Below are 23,969 nucleotides of genomic sequence, written 5' to 3'. Positions count from 1 at the left end.
GTCACTGTTGTCATTGTTATCAGCCAAATATTTAATCCAAGAAATCAACATTAACATATGAAGTTGTAGTCTGTTATACTCTAATTTTATCACTCTACAATTTTTTAATTCCTAAAGAATAAATAAATAAAATTGCCAAGCTGGATGTAAACTGTGAGTAGCACAAAAAAGTGTCATAAGAACATCCCAATAAATGAGACAAAGCAGCATGGCACTTATTTTTATTCAAATCAAATTCCTGAATCACTTTGATAATACCTTGACCAACATCACATAACGTGATTCACATCTGACTGATGATCACAGAATGATTGATAAAATGGTTGAGCTGCGTTTCCTGCACTGGAGGGTGCTCTAGTAATGACTTCACAGACTCACATTAAAGATTTAAAAGGGGTCATGCACAGTGACATGTCCCAAAAAAATAATATGCCCAATGCATCAGGCACTGGTCAGTGAGGAAAGACATTCTAAGAAATACAGAGCAGAGGAGAAATCAGCATTTTTCCTTAGCTGCAGGGAAACTGATCAAATGAGTAAAAGCACAGTATGTTATCTTTGCCTGCTCCAAGTCTACAGACTAGCTGAGCCCACAGCCCAATTTCCAAAACAGTACTTATAGCAAGGCCTTCTTTAAGTCTTAAAGCCTTTGAGGGCTGGTCCAGGTGGCAGATACTTTTTGAGGATATCAAAAAAACCTGCTGTGAAAGTCTCACATACTGATGAGACACCAGCATTTTTGAAATCTCCATGCCACCGTTCTCACCTCTAATTGAGTGAGGCACTCCAGTGGCTCCAACAGGCCCATAATTTGAGTCTACAGGTAGCAGTTGATCCACGGTGTAGTGGTTTACACATTCATCTAACAAATGAGATTCCAGGGTTTGATCCCAGTCGTGAAGGGCATCCGGCTTAAAAACTGCCAACATCAAACATGTGGTCCTACCCACTGTAAATACGGAAGCAGCTAAAAGTAGCTTTAGATTCTACTGGCAGCAGCTCTGTTATTATATGATATAATTATATGAAACCGTACACAAACATGGCCATGGGTTACTGTTTAGCTAATAACTTACAAAGGGGAACCAGACACTTCAGTGAATTACACAAGAACCTGAGGAACAGGTCAGTCCGATTTTGCTTTCAAGAGACAAACTCGGATTGGCTGGTCTGGCTCGCTCAAAGGAAACAATTCATAACAGATGGCATTAAAACACTGACATTTTGAAGTGGAATCACACAATTTTGAATCTTTGTATATTTATATGGACAAAGATGCAGCATGGGCTAAATATCAGTGGAGCAGCATGATTAAACTTATAAACTTACCTACTGCGATAGCAAAAAGTTAATCTGCCACGCTATAAATATTTAAATGTTTATGTGAAAAATGAACAGAAGTGGTAATAACTATGATCCTCTAAAAAGTTTCCTAATAAATAATGTATCATTACTGGGGGAAAAAATACATAGTGACATTGCATAAAACAACCCAAGGCACGCAACGTTTCCCTTTGTTTACAGAGCAGTGCAAAGGCCGAAACTCAAGATTTATTATGGTATCCACCCAATGCTTGGCCTGAAGGACTGAACCCATAGCGTGGGCCACAGCAGCTCGTTGAGCAGCCGGATGAGATTGTGTCTTGAAATCAACGGACATGTTCAAGCGCTACTCTAAATAGAATTACAAAAAAAAAATGATAACAATAATGAAACTTTAGTGCAGGAACCGGATGCTCATCTTTTGTTCCACATCCACCTTTTCCAAGACCTGCGAATAAACAAACAAAAACAAGACAAGTTTATACTACAGAAAAATGTGCTGCTCTAAAGTTTACATTTGCGGCTGGGCCTTAAAAGAACATCTGTTTTAAATCAATCCCAAAAACAAGTCAAAGCTCTCCTGCCATTTCAGTTAACCATCACCCCTGTCCTGGGTGCTGGTTCACCCATTATACCACTACGACTTCAGTCCCACACAAACTATTTAAATCTCAATGTTACACAGTGTGATATTTTTGTCCAGATACCCCATAAAACACCTTTAACTGTCACTATAAGCTGAAAATAGCACATTATATATTAACTAAAACAAGTCTTTGGAAGAGTTAGAGGTTGAGACAGTTTAACTTGCTTGTAAATGTCCACACAAATCAAACTGTGAAAACCAAGGCCTGAATTAACTGGGATTATTTCATCCTCATCCTCTCTTAATAACTAACATAGATACACAATCAAATTTTTGTCCTCTGGAAAACCAAGCTCTGCTATGCAAAATGCATGCTTGATAGATATATATATTTCCTTCTTTTCTGTGGTTAGTCTTGGGTTCTAGTTTGTGTACCACTGAGGCCTCCGATGCTAAAAATATACCTGCACATGGTAGTGGTCAGTTTTTAATTAAAAAGAATCCTTCAAACAGCATCTGTTATGTCATTTTAAGTTTAGCAGCAATGCTTCAGTGGTTAACTTAAAAAGGAAACCACACAACAGTACAAATATGTATGTTGACCACAAAGCTTGCCTTGATAAACTCATTGAAGGAAATGCAGCTATCTCCGTTTGTGTCAGCCTCCTGGATGGTCCTATCAGCAATGCTGCCGAGTTGTTCATCTGAAATGTTAACTCCAACCATCATCCGCAAGACCTGGAGCAAACCAGCAAAATCTATTTTTAAGAGTCACCAAATAACAAGGTGACGTATATTTTTGCAAGATCACACAAGATCATTTGTAGCTATTTTGGTTCATTGGCAAAGCCACACTTGACTAGGAAATACATGATAATAACTGATGGTGCACGCATAATGAGTGAAAAACGAGTGCACAAATAGTACATTTAGCCCTACAGGTTCATGCATTACACAAAGCAGGTGACACAGTGAAATGTTTTGCGCAAAACAAGAGGTGTGGCTGAGTCATTAACCCTGAGCTTATAGCAATTACAGGTCAGAGAATGTCACTGAGCTTGACCCGCTTTAAAGCGGGACGACAAATAACACAGAGGGAGTGCAAAGGAAGCCAAAATACAGGATATTAGACTGTCTGGGAAGGATCAGCCTGTAGTTAAGGTGAGATATCACATCATTATCAGCACAAGGGCAAAGTCTTCTTTGATGGTGAAATCCTCCTCTCTGTAAAACACTTTAAAACAAATGTGGTGCAATAGCACTTGTTCATTTGTCAAACATACAGTCTGTAGAGATAAATTTACAGAAATAATAACTGATATTCACCGAAAGGAAAAGTAGCATCTGAAAATGTCTTACATTCTGTAATGTACAAGCAAGAAGGTAGGTATGAAATCATATCCAGACTTTATGAGGGCTTCCAAGAGGCCTCGGATGCAAACAGCCACCATATTAAAGACATATGAGAATTTGAAGTCAAAATAGTTCTATCTACAGGGGACTGGGATAAAAATGACACAAATCTCAACCCAAATACTGTTTCACGTACTTGGAGTGGATCCGATTAGAAAAATGTTGACTTTTATTTTATTACTCCTACCATAAAAGACACCAAAGAGTAGGAACAAAGTGTTGGAGGTTATACGGACCAACAGTAGCTAATCATTACCATTAATTGCGTTCTGAGTATCTATCTGGGAACATTCGAGCTAAAGAAGACAAATACAAATAAAAATACATGGAAAGCAAAAGCGAAATAAAGATGTGGTTACACTCTGAAGGCTGGCTCAAAATCATTTATGAAATCTACGTAAAGGAAGGAATCATTTGCTCACATTTACAGCAGGATGAATTTATGGAATTGTGGTTAAAATTGATTGCATTCATCACCTCATTTAGATCAGATTTAGCCTAAGTGGAAGTCACAAATTATCTTTCACCGAGAGAAAAAAAAAAAATCAACTTAAAACTTGTGTGTGAACTGCAACAAGAATAGAGAAGAGAGGGAAGTGTGACATCCTTCTGTTCTGATGTATTCTAGTGAAATTATACAGAAAAGTAAGTTAATATGACATAGAGGTTTCTTATAAATGTTACAGTTTTTGCTATACTAACAGACGACAATCCCATGCATGTAAAATTTAACCTGTATGCTGATGTTTTTATTTGGGAAATTACAATTTGACCTCGGAAATATGATACATGACGTCTCAACTAAAGAATGACAACACAGGGCTGACTGAACTTCTGATAAATGGGTGTAGAATTAGAGATATTAATTTTTCTTGTAAGCCCCACAGTTGCCAAAAGATTCTGTAATGTTTAAACACACTAATTATTCACTGTGTGACATACTGTGTGAACCACAAACTACATGATGACTCCAAGTCAATCCACTCACCTGCAGGAGCTCATCTCGGGAGATCTTGTCATCTCTGTCCAGGTCATACAGACGGAAAGCAACTGAATAGAAAGAAACAGGTAAGTCAGATACTCTTAAACCGACGCTAAGATGATACCAGTTACACCCCAACACTCACAAAGCAGCTTGTTTGTCCTGCTGTTCAGGGGCTCTGTAGCTGAGGGGTTCTTGTTCTTCTCGTTGTCTTCGATTGGTCTGAAGTGAGCCAGGGTCCGCATGAAACCCCGGAAATTTACCTGGTCCTCTCTAAAAATCACAAGCACGAAATATCTACTATAACTCTCTGGAAAGTTCAGTTAGATTACCTTTGTGCTCAAATGCGTATTGTGGACACCACAATGAGCTAGTAACCTAACACCAAGGTGCAGATTGGAATGGTTTCTACATCAAGTTGTTTAAAACAAACAGGCCAAAACCAGAGAAGCCAGAATCCGTCTGAAACCATTAAGAGACAGAGCTGCAATTACAACGCCTACACATGTGACCTTTTAGAATTTTAATGATATATCTAAAGACATCTGTTTGGGTTTTTTTCCCCTCCCACAGTGATGAAAACATCCAAATAACTGTCAAGTATACAACTCAAAACCCCATTTGATTTACTTCCACGCAGACTTGGCAGTAAGGACTGAGCTTCTCCAGCCTGCAGTCAGGAAACCACAACTGAAAGGCATTACAGCCTGGTCCAGCTTTGTGGCGATGGTGCTGGTGACTCAATTTTATAGTAGTGCAAAAACAAGCTATCCAAACTACTGCAGAGCAATAACACAGACTACTCACCCCTCAGGAAAGAATGCGTTGATGATTCTATCTCCCAGAGGGTTGATGGCCAACTCGGGGATTCTCTGGAAATCTTCTCGACTGTAAAAATAAGGAGACGTGATCAAAGTTAAATTCTAAACTCAGTATGTTTTAACTGTTCATTTTTACCTAACAATTCACCAGTCTTATACTGAGAGTTGATGAGCTTTACTAAGACATGACACATAACAAAACTCATGAGGTCATGTGATGAGTGATATATGACATAAATCATCATTTGTTTATTAGAACAAAAATTGTTAAAAACATTGTTCAGATTTGTTACACACTGAAAATTTTTCTTACTCCAGTTGGTTGGACTAGAAACAAATCTGTGAAATCTCACTGTTGTGAAAACTAATGAAACGATAAGGAAGTCACACTGAACAAACGTGACTTCTACTGTGACTGGAAGCACTTGAGCAAGAAAAAAAAAAAAGTATAGCCAGGAACTTATTATGTGTAAACACAACATCTTTCATATATCCAAGTTGAATGAAACCAAACAGAGTGTGTGTGTATGGGGGGTGGGGGGTGTTTCGTCTGCCCTTGAGAAACTGACTGTCCTTTCCCCTTCAAGGAATCATTTTCAAATAACCAAAGGGCCATCAAATTAAAATTTTAGCTGCTTAATGATTACCAGTCTCTTCACCTATCAGTTAAGACAGAATCTGAACCAGATGAATAGTCAGTGACAGGAGAAAGATTCATTACATGATTTCATCACTGAAATGAGAGACAGATCGCACATTGCCCACCTTTATCTCAGCACAACACTTTGTCTTAGACCTAATTTATTAATATAAATACCACATTCAGAGAGGCAAATTTGGTAAAAAAAAAAAAAAAAAAAAAAAAAAAAATATATATATATATATATATATATATATATATATATATATATATAATAATAATAATAATAATAATAATAATAATAATATTAATAATATATATATATATATACACACACACACACACACTGTAAGATTTTCTCAATTTAAATACCCTTGGAGGTGTGTTTTTTTTTATGACTCATTCTCAAGTCAACCAGAAAACTTAACTGCTTAGGTGACCTCTATAACGGTGTCCTTGTAGTGTGGGCTGGTAAAGGAACAAAACAAATGAGGTGCAGCTTGTGGCTCCTGTTTATGTTTTTGCTCACCTGAGGGTGCCGTTTTCCCCTTTATCCAGGCTGGTGAAACGGCTGTACAGGCGAGTGATCTGACTGTGGGAAACTGCGGCGACAAAGATTTTGACTATCAGATGAGCCAAAGATAGCTGATACACAACTGAATCCACAATAACCCCTCACCGATATAATGCAACCGATTAAACTAGCAAAATATAGAGAGTTAATGAGTACAGCCTCAATCAGAAAAAGCATTCAGCCAAAGGCATCTCAATATGAGAGTACAGCAATCAACTAGCTAATGTCCAAGAGGTTTTGTCTTCACACAAGGACTAAACTCTAAACTCTGAGCTCAACTTACAGCCAGTTTCCTTCTTAATTTCTTCAATTTCCTCTTCTCTGAGTAATCTGGACGCTCTGGATCCCATGGTGAGATGTTAACGGAGGTTTAAAATCGAGATGATTCGCTAAAGCGTCTTGCGCAAGCTCTCCAAGAGTCTCTATTAAAGTTAGCAAACAAGCTAACTAACCGAGCTAAAAAGGCTGCTATGTTCGGTTAAAAGGAACGCAGCTGGTGTTAAATCTAGAAATTTGCTGTTTATCTTCCTGCCGATGTAACGCAGCTGTAAGTCTGTCTGCTGCTACTGCTTTTCTCCGGCACACAGCGACGTTTTGACGTTACCAAGACGGGTTTCAGTGAGGTTATCTTCCTGGTTTATGGAGGAGGCGGGGTTAAGGAGGCCGCCTCCCCGTTGGGCCGTTCTCACCGGGGTTAGGTGGCAGACTTGATGCCTGCTTAAAAATGTCAAAAACGGCGATGTGTTTATACACAGCGGTGTATAAACAATAATTACAGTTTTAAAGCTTAACAATTATAATTAAAACTAATAATGGACAGGACAGAGCTGGATATATAAATGCTTTTAAAAATTGTATAATTTGTGGAAAATGTCGACAGGTTTATTTTCTGGCTGAAGTAAGAACTAGTAAATAAATAGATAAAAATAAAAATAGTTTCAACTTTTAACAGTTCCAGATAAACACACACAAAGTGGATTTCACTTCCATTATACATTATACTATACCATTTTTAAACAAAGTTCACTAAGGCTCATAAAATTAAAACAAACAAATAATAATGATACTACTACTACTACTACTACTACTAATAATAATAATAATAATAAGAAGAAGAAGAAGAAGAAGAAAATAATTTCAAGTTACGTTTCTCAAAATTTGAACTTTTCAACATTTCCACATACTTTTTTGTAAGATGAAATTTTGAATACCTTACTTTAAATTTAAAGCTATCAAATCAAAAATTTAAGAGGCCTGAAAAGAAGAAGTCCGATTTTTCAGGTCAGTACCCGCAAACCTGGGCATTCTTCATAAATTTTTTTTTTATATCTCCCACAAATAACAAATAAATAAATAAATAGACATGTACATACATACTGATGGTAATTCCAATGCAGAGCTTATACAGAGACATACACTGCTGTTCAAAATGAAGGACTCAACCATCATTTCTTTCAGTTTTGCTACCAAGGATCCAGATGTTCTTCTAAGTTTTGTGTTACGCACATAACATTGACCTGGGAATCATACAAGCATAAAAAGAAGAAATGAACCAGTGTTATGTCTACACATAACAGACAACAGAAACTGTTTTAATTGTATCTTTTGGCACTTTGTAATCATCGGCCTGTCACAAAAACACATAATTTGTTCCTGCTCCTTAGCTGAATGAAAAATCCTGAATTAACCAACTGTAAGGGGGAGGGGGGAGAGAAAAAAAAGGTTTGCACCAACAAGGCGATTCTAAAAACTTAGCAAATCTCAAGAAATTGGACAACTGGAGGATAAATAAAGAGTGATTGCGTGTGTGTGTGTGTGTGTGTATTATGTGCAGGTGTTGTCTGTTATGGTTGTATTGAGAGTGTGCATATGAGAAAGGATGACTCACGACTACAGAACAGATCTACCTTTGAGTAAGTAAGGTGAACCTGAAGATTTGTCTGCCCTAAAAAACTATCTCCAGCACATGTCTGGAATGCATTTCATCCAGCGGTCATGAAGATCTTATCAAAATGGGTGGAATCATCATCTTGACGCAGAATAGAGAACAAAAGCAGAGGTTTGGGTGTCCTTCAAGAGGCCTGGAGAACTATTCATCCTGAAGACTACTTAAAGAAATTACAAAAAGCTTGCCTAAGATGGTTCAGGCTGTTATGAAGAATAAAGGTGGTCATACAGAATATTGAATTTTAATCTCGTTAAAACTCTGCCTGATTTACTGTATTTCCACGAATGTTTGCACATCTTTAAATAAACTGCTGCCCCTTATTTTCAAATTTCCACGCAAAATATAAAGAAAGCCGTAAGCGACACAAGGGTTTCACACAAGCGTGTCAATAACAACAAATACGGGGGCTGAGAAATATAGTCAGTCAAAAATTAAAGAACCCAAACAGAGTATAAATACAGCCGTTTTAATTTTAACATGTAAGTAAAGATTCCACCACTAGATGGAGCAATTTTATAGTTTTTCGTCACACTAGTTCATGCAGAGTTTTAAGGGTTTCGTGTTATGTTCAAAACTCAAAGTATACTTAGAATGACACTATCTTTGATGTATTATAAATAATATCAATAAATAACAATAAACAGCACTTCCGGAGGAGCTAACTGGAAGGTAATTAGCTCTTCCTAATTTGAGGTAATAAGCTCCCTTCTTCCTGGAATCCATCTCTTTCGTTTTCTAAATTATAATTTTTAAGTTACCACAGTTTAAACATATGTTTAAATATATATATATACATATGTTCAAAAATTCTTCTCAAAATGAGAACTTGTCAACTAGACTTAAAAAGCACTGATATTTATAACAACAGTCTCCACTGAACTCTGGAGAGACAAAAAATAGTAAAGGAAATGTGACTTCATTAGGTTCAAGTGTTCGACTGTTTGTTTTTTAGGCAAAATCACTAACCAGCCAATCTCATGGCCTCAACTCAGTGCTTGTAGGCATATATGGTCAAGATGACCTGCTCAAACTGTTCAAACTGAGCTTTAAAATGGGAAAGAAGGTAAATTAGGTGAATTTGAAAGTGGTATGGTTGGTACCAGATGGGCTGGTTTGAGTATTTCAGAAACTGCTGATCTGCTGGGATTTTCTCACACAACCATGTCTGAAGTTTACAGAGAAAAGTCCAAATAACAGAAAATATCCATTGACTGTCAGCTGTGCATGTGAAAACTCCTTGTTGATGTCAGAAGTTAAAGGAGAATGGCCAAAAGTATACTACTAGAATGGAAAACTTAGACTGAAAGTCCCACAGGCTCACCAAAACTGGACAGCAAAAGATTGGAGAAACATTGTCTTGTCTAATGAGAGCGACATTCAGATGGCATGGTCAGAATTTGGCGTGAACATGAAAGCTGATCCATTCTGCCTTGAACTGACAGTTTAGCCTTCTGGTCGTGGTGTGAGGGAGTTTTTCTCAGCAATCTTTGGCCCTCTTAGTACCAGTTCAGCACAGTGTTTACCCATCTTGTGATAGCTGCTTCCAGCAGGGTAACATGTCATGAAGCTCAAATCATCTGAAACTGGTTCCTTGAAAACAGTTTACTCAAATGGCGTCCACAGTCACCATATCTCAATCCAACAGAGAATCTTTGGGACATTTTAGAACAACAGATTTGCATTACAGGTGTGCAGCCGACATCTGCAGCAACTATGTGATTTTATCATGACAATATGGACCAAAGTCTCTGAAGTTTGCTTCCACTACCTTAATAAATCTGTGCCATGAAGAATTAAAACAGCTCTGAAGGCAAAAAAAGAGTCAAAGCCAGTATTAGCAATGCTTAGTGAGTGCATTTTTTACTTTATTTAGATTTCTTTCTGCAGTGGAAAATGAGGAAATTCCTTTAAAATGTTTTTAAAGGAATTTACATAAATCAATGACACTAATAGCCCCAATGCTGTAGTATAACCAAGTTTGTTTTTAATTGATCAATCTCAAGCCCTTCACCTGATCTCTGATGACCCCAGTCTCTGTAAATATAGACCTGCTCTCGGGCTCATTGGTATCCTGTAATAAACTATCAGCTTTAAAAAAAATCAAGATCACAGGGAGTCCAAAATCCTGTTAAAGCTCACAGCAGTTCACAGCCAAAGAGGATATGGTGTATTTATGTATCTATCACACAGTGGTGTGCAAACTTAAAGGTTTCTGATCATAGGAAATGCAGAATTATCTGGAAAAGAAATCCTTCTGAGGTTAGCTGCTGAAACAGTAAACAGCAGCTATTAGAAATATCATCCAGAAAGCATGTCACCTTGGCTCCATCGGATTTTATTCCCAGCAGTGTCACAAAAAAGTCTCTTGAGGCTTAACATTCATTGTTTAGTGGTCTGCCCTTGGCAATACCACAAATAAAGCTTAGCAAACAATTTTATTTGCAGTCCATATTATAATTGTGTATTTTGTTCTAAAAACAAAACGGGTAGCAATAAAAAGTCTCGCACGCTCTTCACTGTGAAGTCATCATAAAAGAAAAATCAGTAAAATCAAAAACGACTTTAAAATTTATAGTGTGCTCATAAGACAATAAGGTCAGCTCCACATCCGACTGATTCCCAAGTGGTGCAAAGAGAAGCTCAGTTTTCTCAGCTTCTCAAGCGGAAGAACCAGAGGCTTTGATGGTTTCACAGAAATCCTTTTAGTGGCCACACACGGTGTCCATGGCCTGCTGGATGCTGCGGAGAGACAACAAAACAAGATTACCTTAGTATTAGATCACCAAAAAAAATATATGTCCACAAGAAAAAGAGTGTCTTTATCACTTTTCAGTAAGAAATATGACTGATTATCAGCTATTGATTATCTGTCAAAAATGTTATTTTTAAGGACTGATGTGAAAAATTCACTTCATATGTTCCTAGAGACCAAGATGATTTATTCAAACAGCTTTCCCCTTGACAAAAACACAGCAAAACCCACTGATAACAGACAGGAGAGTCTTAAACAAACAAAAAAAAGCCACATTTAAATGGTGCAAAGGTTTTGTACTAGTGTATAGCTACTTATATTTACAGGAAACAAATCTGTGTGTGTGTGTGTGTGTGTGTGTGTGTGTGTGTGTGTGTGTGTGTGTGTGTGTGTGTGTGTGTGTGTGTGTGTGTGTGTGTGTGTGTGAGAGATTAGATTAAATGAGAAGTGGTCTATACCTCTCTGCAGGATATCCTCCCTCACATAGGTTCACCAGCGCATACAGATGTCTGAGTGCGTATTCGTACTGGAAAGAAATCAAATAGTCACACGTCAGAAACGTCACCACAATCCACCAGCTTTTTTTAATCTGATGCCCTTAAACGTCAGAAACTTTCCAGAGAAAACAAAAGAAGACTTTCAGAATAAAAGCACACAGCTGCATGAAAGCACCTGGGAAAATACTGAGTTTAAATCATGTGATTAAGGGCTTTCCCAGTCACTGAGATGACAATTAGTGTTACGGAAGTTACCGATACATAAATTAAACTGAATTGAAGTATTTCTGATCATTCACTGCCAGATGGTGTGACAACCACGATGAACAGAGAAACAACATTTACTGTTCAATTCTGTTTTAAAAATCCAATTAATACTAATTTTTTACATGTAATTAACATATTTCTCAGTATTATTCTTTCTTTCATTATTTATTACTTTATTGAGTGATATTACTTTTAATTTACCTTATTATTTATATATTTTTTCCTCCATTTTCCTTTATCCTGAACCCAAATAATCAGAGATCACAGTGGGCAATATGCTTACTGTGTGAAGCTTTTAACATGGCTTTCATAGAACTGTGAGTGGGAGTTCAAGCTTATTCTCAGAGTGTCTGGATTAGAGTCAGCTGAATGCAAAAGAGCTGATGAATGCGAGTACGATACCTGCTGATGAATAGCATGTGAAACTGGTCTGGCACTTCCCCTTTACAAGGAGAACCAGACTCCAGGCATGAGAACGAAATTCTACTATAAGCTTGAAATGTGGCCACAATGGTGACTCATTTATTAATGGCTTTATATGAATCACAGACACTCTGTAAACTGCAATGGGATGTCCCGGGTCTGTTAAAAAGGAGCTGAAAGACTCCTAGTGTGTGGCTCTACGTCAGAAACTGTCCAGAGAAAACAAAAGAAGATTTTCAGAATAAAAGCACACAGCTGCATGAAAGCACCTGGGAAAATACTGAGTTTAAATCATGTGATTAAGGGCTTTCCCAGTCACTGAGATGACAATAAGTGTTACGGAAGTTACTGATTGTAACTTTGTATTCTGGTGACGTCTTTACCTTATAATATGCGCCTTGAGACAAATGCTGTTGGGATTTGGCAATACATAAATTAAACTGAATTGAATTGAAGTATTTCTGATCATTCACTGCCAGATGGTGTGACAACCATGATGAACAGAGAAACAACATTTACTGCTCAATTCTGTTTTAAAAATCCAACTAATACTGATTTTTTTACACGTAATTAACATATTTCTCAGTATTATTCAGCAAGTCAATCCAATATCTTAGTCATGTGATTTTCTTTCATTATTTATTACTTTATTGAGTGATATTACTTTTAATTTACCTTATTATTTATATATTTTTTCCTCCATTTTCCTTTATCCTGAACCTAAATAATCAGAGATCACAGTGGGCAATATGCTTACTGTGTGAAGCTTTTAACATGGCTTTCATAGAACTGTGAGTGGGAGTTCAAGCTTATTCTCAGAGTGTCTGGATTAGAGTCAGCAGAATGCAAAAGAGCTGATGAATGCGAGTACGATACCTGCTGATGAATAGCATGTGAAACTGGTCTGGCACTTCCCCTTTACAAGGAGAACCAGAGTCCAGGCATGAGAACGAAATTCTACTGTAAGCTTGAAATGTGGCCACAATGGTGACTCATTTATTAATGGCTTTATATGAATCACAGACACTCTGTAAACTGCAATGGGATGTCCCGGGTCTGTTAAAAAGGAGCTGAAAGACTCATAGTGTGTGGCTCTACCTCAGGTTTGCTCCAGTTGAAGCAGTTGTGTTTGAAGTGCTTCACTGCCGCCTTGTAGCACTGATGCTGGGAGAGGTCAGCTCTGCTGTTTACCATGTCATTGGCTTTGAACGTATTGCCGACGACTCTCTCGACCACTTTGCGCATAGTGTCGGCCATCATGTCCCTGAGCTACACAGACAAAGGTTCACACACTCTTTAATGGTAAATTGTCATCAAATGGATTTTCAGTGTACTGGCACACTGCCACAAACATTAGAAAGCTTTGTCAGTCTTTACCTTGAGGTGGGCACTGATCTCCATGAGCAGGCCCCGTGCCACACTGATGTCATTGGAGGCCATCATCTTCCTCTTCAGGATGGCCAGAGGAACGTCAGGGCTCGGGGTCAGATCCAGGTTTGTAATTGGTGGCAGGTTCATCGGAGCTGGACTGTCTGCTTTGTGATTACCCTGAAACTGTATAACTTTCATGTGGGCCAAAGTCTGTAGAGAAAGATGTACAAGCGTTAAAATAGAAGGAGGAAAAAAACTTTGGTTTTTTTCACTTGCATACATGAACACATTCTGCAAGTCATTCCAACTTAAAATGAAACACTACTTCCCCCTCAAATTTCTTTAGTCTAGAACTGACAAGTGCTCATTGAAGCATTTCGTTCACAGTTTGCACAGCCTTCTTGCTCTCACCTTGTTTCCGTACTGCTGGACGTGGCTCGTGTCTGTGTGGTTCTTCACAATCTTAAACTGCTGTAGCAATGTTTCTTTTCTCAGATCCTCCTGGATGCACAAAGACAGAAAAAAAAAAAGTGAACGTGACAAAATGCTTCCAAAATAACAGTCACATGAAGAGTCAGTGAATTTGTTCCGTAAAATAATGTGTGGCAGTTTGACTGTCTCATGGTCAGGTTTCTGTTCTGCTGTTACACACTTATGCAAAGTACTCGGAGCTGGTTAAAGACAAAAGTTCTGCTGCTACGTTTGGAGACGTTTATCACTTCCTTTTCCTGCCAACAGTTAACCGTTTCTTCCTTTTTCATTCTCTCAGTGGATTCATGTTTCTGGATTAAATCTACATCTACACCATAATCCGATGTGCACCTCTCCCTGAAGTCTAAACATTATAAGATGTGTTAAAGCCACCACACAAGATACTCTGAACTTCAGTGTCACAATATAACAGACAACAATTACATTTTTCTTTTTAAAATATTTTTCAAAAATGAATAAATATTAGAAGCTGTGATTTGGACACAAACGAGGAAGATAATCACACACCACATCAGAGTCCTCCATCCAATTCACGCTGTACCAGTCACCCAGGTAGGTGTCCCGTTTCTCATCATAGTAGCAGGCATAAGAGGACTCCTCAGCGTTGGCTGCTGTGGTGGCATACACTGAAGAATACACAGAGATTCTCATGTTAGGAGACTTTAGTTTTACACTAGGCAGATCTAAAGGTCGCTCGCTAATCTGTTTAACAGCCTCAGAAAAATTTGAAGGTTGTAACTGAAGATCTAAACACAAATTTCAGTAACTACTTTACACTTGGACACATCAAAAACAGACATTCATTGAAAACAATCAAAGAAGAATCTTGATCAATGTAATGTGCAGGTCTGGTTCTGTTTATCACTTTATGTCCGACACAGTAACTGTGCTTAAAGATGACCACAAGCTGGGCAGCTGACCTCAGCATTTAATGGATTCTTACAAAAGACTAAAAGTCAAAAGCAGAAGTCCTCAAACCACGGACCTGACATCTGTCTAGTCAACATAACACGAAGCGTAACGCAAGGCTGATTTAAAAAAAAAAAAAAAAAATTAAAACATCACATGATCCTAGTCTGATCCCATCAAAAGCATAGACCAGCATCAGTTTCGCTCTCATCACTTGATGCTGGTTCATCATTTTTTTTACTGGAAAGTAATTCTGCTGATAAAGTTCAACTCACCATCAATGTCAGTAGGCAGGTGGTTCATCATTGACCCGGACTCACATGCTTCAATGTAGAACACCATCTATGTGTGTGTGTGTGTGGACCAAACACAAATGTTATGACCTTACACATCAGCACAGCTACATCAACACTTTATCAACTGAATTTTAGACTGCGGGACGTGCCCACACTTGTACGGTACATATCAAACATCACATCACCTTTTTGTATTTCTTGTTGTCGTGCATGTATGTAATGGCTGCTTGAAGGTCTTCAACATGGAGCTGCAGACAGAGAGGTGACAAATTTGCATTAACCACAATTATACAGTAGTGTTTCTTAGAGCACCGTGATGGCATGCACTGCAAACATAAAAACTGATTTATCAGCAAATCAGGAGATATGTAAGGTCCCAAAACACGGTTAGTTTACTTGGTGAGGATGTCTCCCTGGTTTGACAAGTTAAACACTAACAATGCTGATTGCAATGATAAGGTTAATGTTCAAATTGTGTTAACCATTTGTGTTTGACCTCAATGCGGTGACTGCTATCTTTTCATAATATTCAATCTAATAATTAGATATTTCACCAAATTGCAAAAATTGCAAAAAAAAAACAAAAAACAAAAACAAACAAAAAAAAAAAAAAAACCCAACCCAGACATATCAAAGTGATTGTGAAGCAATAAGGCTCTTTGTGAATCTGGTGTAACCTGTCTGTGGTTGTTGCAGTGCCAGGAAGTTAAAAAAAACAAAAACAAGGTACTCACCTCATCGGCGGGAAATGCCAGAATACCAGGTGCTCCGTGATCGGTGAAGTAAACAAACACATGATCATTGGGTCCACTGCCAGGAAAATGAGAACAAAGTTAACAGGGACAAAAAAAAAAAAAAAAAAGTATATAAACCAGATTTATTGTTGTTTGGCCACGCGCTCGTTACTTCCTGTCTTTTTTAGCCACTTACCTCTTCAGCACTTTTCCAGAGCCACCTTTGACTTTTGAGGCATCACCCTTCAACACTGCCAGGAAGTTTTCTGGGGTAACATCCTGCAATAACAGACACATCAACCCACAAAGTTTGCTTTCAGCAGAGAAGCCTCTTCAAACAATCGTGTGGAAAATATTGAAATCAGTTGATCTTTTATAGAAATGCACTGAAGCACTCACTTCCCCGATGTAGTCTTTAGGAACTCCCTTGTACACATCACTGCCATTTGGTCTATTGATCAGTATCCCAGGGGTAGGATTCCTGGAAGAAAAACATGATTCAGACACACAGAAGGAAGTGCAAATAGCTGATAAAACACTTTGTGAGATAAAAGGGAAACAGATGGATAACAATGATTCACTCATCTGGTGACAGAACCACAAAACAATATGACACCACAGATGTTAAAATAAATCAATGAATAACATTTATAGTGAAATGTTATGGTATACGTATCTGCGCACAGATACGTACAGTTTGTCTTTCTTTTTTACAATTCTGTAGCTAGATATTTATTAACCAGATGCTCAGTCTGTGATTACAATGGCAGTGATACAAGAGCGTGACACGGATATTAAAAAAAATAAAAAAATTAAAAAATCCCATATTGCATAATGTCTCTCAAACTCTCAAAAAACAAAGCAGACTGACATTCATGGAACATTTTAAGGTGTGGGAACAGTTAACAATAACAGCATTACTCAGCGTGCATCGTGCCTGTCAACTTGAATAAACATGTCTACACATGGGTTATGATCCAAAACAACCAGAAAAATAAGGAACATATGTCTCCCATTTATCAGAAAGTTCTATCAAAAACTTTACTAAATGTCTGAAATGAACCTGAAAGAATGACTCGATTGACTGCCCGGTAAACTTCAAGCAAAACACAGTGAAAAGTCTTTGTTGTAAACAGCTGCTAATATATTAAAGTATCTCTAATTAAAGTAACAGCTAACTACATGTGCAAGTCGGCTGGCACTGAAATTTAAGTAGCACAGACCAACTCTATCAAATCACTGCTAAAGCTGGGTTTTACATCACGTCCCACTATGTAACTGCCATTGTGATTCCCGCAACCAACACATCTCCTTACATTACCCCTCCTCTGCCAGTAACATAACTCCGAGACTATTTCTATGGAAGCACCTTCCTCGTGACTCCTCTCAGCACGACTCATTCACTCAACATGTTTTTCTGAGCGATGCAGGGCCCTGCAACACAGTGACAGGAGGAATGCCAATGCAGCTTTTTGATCTGATTGGGAAATTCCTGTGAAAACCCTGAAACCCACCATTATCTCCAAAGATGATGCCAGCAGACTGTTAGCTTTCCATGAGATAGACTAAAGATGTTCCATCAGAATCAAAAAAGACAAAGACAAAAAAGTAATGACTGACAATACAACTATTTTTATTTTTTGAAAAAGTAGATCCAAGAGTAATTTAATCTTCTGAGCATTTTCAAACATCAAGAATTCATTCATTAAAAAACAAATCCTGTTGTTCAGTGTATACAATGGTTGCTCTGATTTGTTTGTTTATGTCAGTCAGTCACCAAAGCTGAAGGCCATTTAAGGTCATTTAGCAAACAACTGGATTGTCAGCAGTTACTTTTTGTCTTTGTCTTTTGTGATCCTGATGAAACAGTGTTAGTCAGTCTTATACAGGGAGGAGATTCACAGTTTGACACCATAGAGAGCTGGGGAAAGTCTCCAGCTTTAGGTTCTTAGGAGTCACCATCACAGAGTGCCTTTCCTAAGCCAGACTCCTCCAAAAACCTGCTTAACAACATCTATAGATGCATCCTCACAACCAAGGTGTGTTGTGAAAACGCACAAAACCATCTCCGGCTCATCTTTAGCCTACTCACTGTGCAAAGAGTGAAGGGGAAATCCACAAAGACTCTGAAGGTGCTTCAAAGCTATCCTCACACAGAGACTTGAAGATTATTTCAGGCTTCTTGCTGAACATAGCTGTCAAATGACTTTATAACCATACTGTGATATATTCTCCTGCTCAATTCCACATGTTTATGCTCCTCAGGAATATATGGATACATTTATACGTTATATATTTAGTAACTCATGTAAAGTGCATTATCCTATTGCTCAAATCCACCCTAAGATATATACATTACACATATTCATATATAAGTAGTTTATAATATCTCATATTCAGTGCTAACGTACAATATTCTTGTGTATACGTGTATTTGTATGTATATATACACAAACACAGCAGATACACATGTCAGTATATTTATCTGTTATGTAAATGTAATGCAGCATGTCAGATAGTAAAGCTAGACTTTTGTTATGGATGCATAATGACAGCAGAGACTCTTGAATTTGAGTCAGATGTAACAGGGCCTACAAACAGCCTTTTCTGGCTTAAGATTTAGTTTTTGTGTGCTATATCTTACTAATAGTTAATAGCCTACTAAGGTCAACAGCTACTAAAATTAGGATCAGTTTGTGTCAAACATTTTAAGGAAAGAAGAAGTATGAACAAGCATCTACAACAGAGAAACAAAAGTGCCAACTCACTGTTCATTTTCAGCCAAATCATCGTACATCATGACCACAATCTGCTCGTCGGGGATGCCATTCCTGTGGACAATCTGGTAGGCATGGCAAGCATCGGCCTGAGCGAGCAGGAGAGCAAAAGATTCGGAGGTCAGCTCCACATTATCACAGTATGCAGCCTTTTAAGCAGCGGGAGGAGCACTTGGAAAACATGCATTAGGGAGGGGAAGTAGCTTATCAGAGCTTAAAGCGGTGCTTATCAAAAACCATGAGAGAAAACTATCGAGTCATGCACAGCTCGCACGGTGGTCGCAGTTTCACCTGGTGCCTGTAGTTGTACCAGCCGTTGGAACCAGCCACAATAAGCACCCAGTGTTTTCCGCCACTGTTTTCCTCTTCCTGGGTGGGAAACCCAATAACGAGTCCGGCTGTCAGGCCAAGCAGGGCGAATAGGACGGACCGACACATCTCCTCGCTTTCTGTGGGATTCCTGGATGGATGACAGTAGGGAAAATATTCAGATCCTCTTCTAGATTTCAGCTATGTTTACCGAGGTGGCAACAAACACGGAAAACTGAAAAAAATAAAAACACGTAAACGTCTCACCTGATAATTCTGGGAAGCTAACTAGCCATCAGTAGCACAACAAGCTTCGCAAAACATGGACTTTTAAAAAAACACTCGGAGTGAGTTAAAGCTATTAAGACACACCGCTCAGTCCTAGAAGTTTTAAAGGAAGACAAAAACATATTTTATTACCTTTTCTTTGCGTTGTTAGACAAGGAAGGGGGCAACAACCGACTACACGCAAATCCTCAGCGGCACTCCACAGTTATATTTAATGTCGGGGGGCAAAACAGTTGGCATCGTCTTCTACGGGAGCCAATCAGAGTGCTCTGGGGCGGGGCTCACTAATCATGTGAGTAAGGTAACAGCTCTCCGTCATGTGACACTATTATGTTATAAGGCTATAACACAAGCATAAATGCATTTATGTTTTGGATGTAATTTCAAAACACCACAATCTCCTTGGACATCGGTTTTTGTTATTATTTTTTATTATATTTTAATTTGGTTTTGAGGTAATTTTGTGTTTCCTTTTGAATGATCACCTCTACTTCTTTGTCCCATTTTCTCTCTGTGGTTACTATCTCTTTCACTTCATTTTAATCACCCTTTTATATACTACAGCAAAACCATAAATATAAAATTCAATCCACGTGCTGATCACAAGTTTGATTTTATGCTTACTGACACAATTATGACTGCTCAGCTTCTGCTTAAAAGTGGGAATTTTACCCCATATTTTCCATATATGGGGTATAATGTTAGACTCGGGCTTGTTGCAGCCCGTCATTAAGGTTGGAAGAGCAGGTAGGTGGGCTTGTTTTCACAGTTAAAGCTGTGCCCTTAACATTATCAAATTAGTGAAATCACCGCTCTTTAACATCAGAGATCCAAATGAAGAAGAAGAAAAAAAACTTTCTGAAAGAATGATTTTAGCCCATACAATTCTATCAAGCTTCAAATATTTCCTATGACCACCTTTGTTCTTCAACAACCAGAGCTCTCTTATTGTAATTTCTTTTAAGTAGTATTCAGGAATAGTTATCCAGGCAACTTGAATATGGAACGCCAGGACTGATATAATGAATTAATTCAAAGCTCTTCTTTTGATGTTGCTGCCTAGATGATACCACACTACTCCAGTAATGTTGAGGTTTGGACTCTAAGGATGTCAGTGTATGACATCGCTCCACAGCACCTGTTCCCACTGATTTTCAGTTTAGTTCTTGTTTAATTTGGCATACCACAGCCTTTTCTGCCTGTGCCTTAAGAATGGCTCCTTGACAGCCATCCCTCTATTGATGAGGCTTCAGTGAACTGAATAAACAGAAGAGCTCTCCCTCAGGGCTTGTGTTAGATCTTTGCTGGATAACCCCTCCCCCATTTATTAAAGACATCACTTTCTGACACTGTTCATCTGCTGCAAATATATTTTTTAAGACTGTAGGTAAAGGAAGAGCTGGCAATTTTCTTTGATTTTTTTTAAATGAACTGCACACCATAAAATATGCTAATTGTAAGCAAACAGGTTTTTGGAAATCACCTTGTTGGTGAAAAAACACTATTTTATCTTTGTCCAACTGCATTTCCTTTGGCATTTTTCATAGATTCGGGTAAAGAAATGGGAACAAAATCTGCTTTTGTGACAGGCTGACAGTCTCAAAGCGTACAAAGACAGAATTTAAAATTGGTTCTTTGTCAAGATGTCCGTTATTTGTAAACAAGACTAGTTTCAGCCTTTAAATTAGGTGCCATTTTTATGCTTGAATGATGTATGTAAAATACTGATCTGAAAATGGTCAAGAACAAGGACTGGACTGAAAATAATGAGTGAGTTTCACAGAGTGAAAAAGCAGCCAATGTCCAAATGAAAAACTTATATAAGAAAGTCTGTCTCCTTGGAAACAAAATATAAAAGATATGATTGGTGGGTTGAAACTTTTGCATGGCACAGAACAATTAGAAAAGCAGAAGAGAGCTACTTTAATGATAAAGTTGTTTAGGTTGTTCTTTTGAAAATAAACTCATGAATAAAATCATTCAGAGTATCAAAGACAGCAATAAATCAAACTTTTATTTCTCCATATAGAAAAGAATTAAGTTAAATAGAGAAACAGTCCACTGAAATTGCGGCATCTCATTTTCAACCAATGGTCCTTTGTACATTAATCTTTGTCCCAAAATGAAAAAAAAAAAGATGTAACAAAGTGTAAATACCGTATTCACAGTAATAAATATTGAAAACAAAATCTTTTATACATTGACATTATATATATATATTTGTGTAAATATATATAGATATAGATATAATCATATACAGTAAAAAGTTATTTTCAAGTTTATCAAACATAAAATATTAAAATAAAAATGGCCAAAAACAGAATAATGATTGCATTTTTCTTTCCATTCCCAAGGCATCTGTAACCATGGCCATTCAGAATCTGTAATAAATAAAATGTGAATTTATCTAAAGATTGTAGTCCATCACTGTAAATTAAAAAAAAAATATATAGTGCAAGTTCTTTTTTTCTTAGGCGTAAATTAATCTTGCAAATTTCAAACTAATCCAAACGGAATGACAACAATGAAACAGAGGGTGTTGAGGACAACATCGAGTCTCTGACTTCTGTCAGTTCTGCACCACAACTTTCTTTGTAGTCTTGGCAGCAAAAAACAAAAAATAAACAACATAAGGATTTCACATGTATGAATCCATAGCAGATATTCAATAAACTTATTTGGCAAATAGAGGACAAACAAGAAAGAAGAAAGAGCTCCACGAGCTCCTTACACTCAGCTCTGTCAGGATTTCCAAAAGGAAAAAAGAAAAGGAAATGCATAGAAATTAATTACCAGTAGCAAGAACTAACTTAAGGGTTGTTTACTGTCATGCAGCATTTCTGAGACGCAAAGCAAGGCAGATATTGTGGATGTGAGTGTCGATGAAAGCATTGGATAAATGTATACTCTGCCTGTGCTTGCACATTTCCCTGGCTTCCTTTCCCCCTCAGCAGTAAGGAACGGGGGAGGGGGGAGAGCTCCCATTTCCTGTTTGTCTCCAGCCTCTTGTTAAAAGCCAGAAGAAGGTCTGACTTCATCTCCACGCAAGCGCGCAGGGGTATATGTGTGCGTGCAAGTGTCTGTTTGTGTTTGTGTGCTTGCTTATCCTCAAACCTCTGCACCCAACTCAATGATCCCAGTCTCAATAATGGGCACTAGCTTATCTTCCACCTGTACCAGCAGGATGGTTTTGTCTATATGGGAGCGATTGGCTGGGTCTCGGCTACAAGGCACCCACCGGTGAATCACCTGCAGGGGGCAATAGAAGAAACATCCAATAAAATTTATGAAGCATTTATGACAGAACAAGTAGGTCAGAAAGGGTGTTACAGGGCAAAAAAATAGGGCATGTGCAAGCATGATAATAACTGCTAAATCACATTTATAGCACCAGAGGTGAGTGGGTGTGTAAAATGAGTGTATGAGGCAAACTATAGCAACATATTTACATGACCTAGAGTTTACTTCATCTGTGTGTGAAGATAAGTAAAGGTGCTGATTCGGTAACATCTGTGAGAACAAACTTACATGCCCTTCCATGCCCTCTAAAGGGCTCCAGTCTCTCCAGCAGGTCCTTCCTGCTCTCAGTCTCATGGTTTCGTCTGGCCACTGCAGCTCTTTCCGCTTCGATAAGTTAATGTTCTCCAGCACCAGACTCACGTCCACAATCTGAGGTGAAGACACGGACCGACAGTGTGTAAAAACTTATGTAACCACAAAGGAACTGAGGGCTTTTACTAGAAAGAAATCACTGACACTGCACGCACAAACAAACACACAGAGGATAAAGTGGAGAACAATAAAAAATAAAAATAGTTATATCAGGACTTTTTTTGCTGCTGTGGATACACAGAACAGAGTATTTACAAACCTGCACTCTGTAGGAGATGTCATCTCTCCGTACTGTGGAGACAGTGGGGTTGTGTTGCTGTAGGTGTTGATGATGGTGATGGTGCTGGCTGAGGGGGTCTGTCACGGTGTTGCAGAGGCCATCGTTGCCCAGTAGGCCAACCAGTGTGTGGCGTTTGCAGGGAGGTATGCTGTGGCTGGAGAGGGAGGCCGAAGGGCCAGCGGGATCAGAGGTGGAGCCCAGCCGGAGCTGCAGAGATGTAGGGAGCGTGCGTAGAGACAGCTGGCTGGTAGAGGAACGTCGACAGGGCTCCAGGCCGGTGGTGGAGGTGCGAAGCGAGGAGTGGCGGCTGCTGCCATAGCGGTATGATGACGAATGGCTCGCCACGGAGGCCCGGGCGGGAGAGTGCCGCACCAAACCCGACTGAACCGACTGGGAACTTTGACTGGTGCCTGGACACAAAGGGGAGAATTGGTTAGTTTTCATGCTATGCTGTTAAAGGCAAAATGTGACAGAGGAGCAGTAGTTCTCACCCAGAGTGTGTGGCTGGTATGAGTGAGGAGGGGGAGGTCCTGAGGTGCCCCCCTGAGATATTGAGCTCTGCTGAGAGTCGCCACCTGTCCCATTCCCACTGCCGCAGGACAAACCCCCTGCATCTGAATCCTCGATATTTCCGCCACTATTACAGCCTGCACCACAACCTTTCCGTAATCTGAC

At 38.6% G+C, this 23,969-nt stretch overlaps 3 protein-coding genes across 9 annotated transcripts in view; all 3 read right to left on the bottom strand.

Annotated features, from left to right (window-relative positions):
* Positions 1-205: 205 nt before the first annotated feature.
* Positions 206-6,993, bottom strand: chp1 (calcineurin-like EF-hand protein 1). The gene is made up of 7 exons (XM_040041270.1): positions 6,623-6,993; positions 6,295-6,367; positions 5,112-5,192; positions 4,450-4,577; positions 4,311-4,372; positions 2,525-2,647; positions 206-1,771 (listed from the first exon to the last, which is right to left on the bottom strand). The coding sequence occupies exons 1-7, from the start codon at positions 6,687-6,689 to the stop codon at positions 1,718-1,720; spliced, it is 588 nt and encodes a 195-aa protein (XP_039897204.1). The 5' UTR covers positions 6,690-6,993; the 3' UTR covers positions 206-1,717.
* Positions 6,994-10,121: 3,128 nt separating this feature from the next.
* On the bottom strand, positions 10,122-19,665 carry lgmn (legumain). Of its 2 annotated transcripts, none has more exons than XM_040041530.1 (14): positions 19,535-19,665; positions 19,097-19,265; positions 18,797-18,894; positions 16,428-16,509; positions 16,225-16,307; positions 16,029-16,104; positions 15,480-15,542; positions 15,274-15,340; positions 14,597-14,715; positions 14,009-14,098; positions 13,604-13,807; positions 13,325-13,495; positions 11,498-11,565; positions 10,122-11,026 (listed from the first exon to the last, which is right to left on the bottom strand). In XM_040041530.1, exons 2-14 carry the CDS (start codon positions 19,241-19,243, stop codon positions 10,990-10,992), a joined length of 1,305 nt encoding a protein of 434 aa, XP_039897464.1. In that variant the 5' UTR covers positions 19,244-19,265; positions 19,535-19,665; the 3' UTR covers positions 10,122-10,989. The 2 variants fall into 2 exon arrangements, with proteins under 2 accessions (XP_039897464.1, XP_039897465.1); XM_040041531.1 differs by lacking the exon at positions 19,535-19,665 and adding an exon at positions 19,382-19,447.
* A 1,730-nt stretch (positions 19,666-21,395) lies between these two features.
* The window catches only part of pcnx1 (pecanex 1), a 38,379-nt gene continuing 35,805 nt past the window's right edge, over positions 21,396-23,969 (bottom strand). For all 6 annotated transcript variants that reach the window (XM_040041523.1, XM_040041524.1, XM_040041526.1 and 3 more), the window contains 4 exons: positions 23,786-23,964; positions 23,274-23,704; positions 22,931-23,071; positions 21,396-22,651 (listed from right to left, as the gene is read on the bottom strand). In XM_040041523.1, coding sequence (XP_039897457.1) covers positions 22,511-22,651; positions 22,931-23,071; positions 23,274-23,704; positions 23,786-23,964 — 892 coding nt within the window. In that variant the 3' untranslated portion in view covers positions 21,396-22,510. The remainder of the gene's footprint in view (positions 22,652-22,930; positions 23,072-23,273; positions 23,705-23,785; positions 23,965-23,969) is intronic.

Source organism: Simochromis diagramma, unplaced genomic scaffold (assembly GCF_900408965.1).
Source record: "Simochromis diagramma unplaced genomic scaffold, fSimDia1.1 OVJJ01000304.1, whole genome shotgun sequence".
Classification (NCBI taxonomy): Eukaryota; Metazoa; Chordata; class Actinopteri; order Cichliformes; family Cichlidae; genus Simochromis; species Simochromis diagramma.
Note: the sequence above shows the minus strand (reverse complement) of the source record. Positions and strands in the feature narration are given on the sequence as shown.

What these genes read in the sequence shown, in the direction of transcription:
- chp1 (XM_040041270.1), bottom strand. Translation starts at nt 6,689, where the DNA reads ATGGGATCCAGAGCGTCCAGATTACTCAGAGAAGAGGAAATTGAAGAA. An exon ending in AATTAAGAAGGAAACTGGCT is followed by an intron (nt 6,368 to 6,622) that starts GTAAGTTGAGCT and finishes TTGTCGCCGCAG; the next exon opens with TTTCCCACAGTCAGATCACT. An exon ending in AACGCATTCTTTCCTGAGGG is followed by an intron (nt 4,578 to 5,111) that starts GTGAGTAGTCTG and finishes TGTGATTTTTAG; the next exon opens with AGAGGACCAGGTAAATTTCC.
- lgmn (XM_040041530.1), bottom strand. Translation starts at nt 19,243, where the DNA reads ATGTGTCGGTCCGTCCTATTCGCCCTGCTTGGCCTGACAGCCGGACTC. An exon ending in GATTTGGCTGAAAATGAACA is followed by an intron (nt 16,510 to 18,796) that starts GTGAGTTGGCAC and finishes TTTTTCTTCCAG; the next exon opens with GAATCCTACCCCTGGGATAC. An exon ending in ACAACAAGAAATACAAAAAG is followed by an intron (nt 15,341 to 15,479) that starts GTGATGTGATGT and finishes ACACACACATAG; the next exon opens with ATGGTGTTCTACATTGAAGC.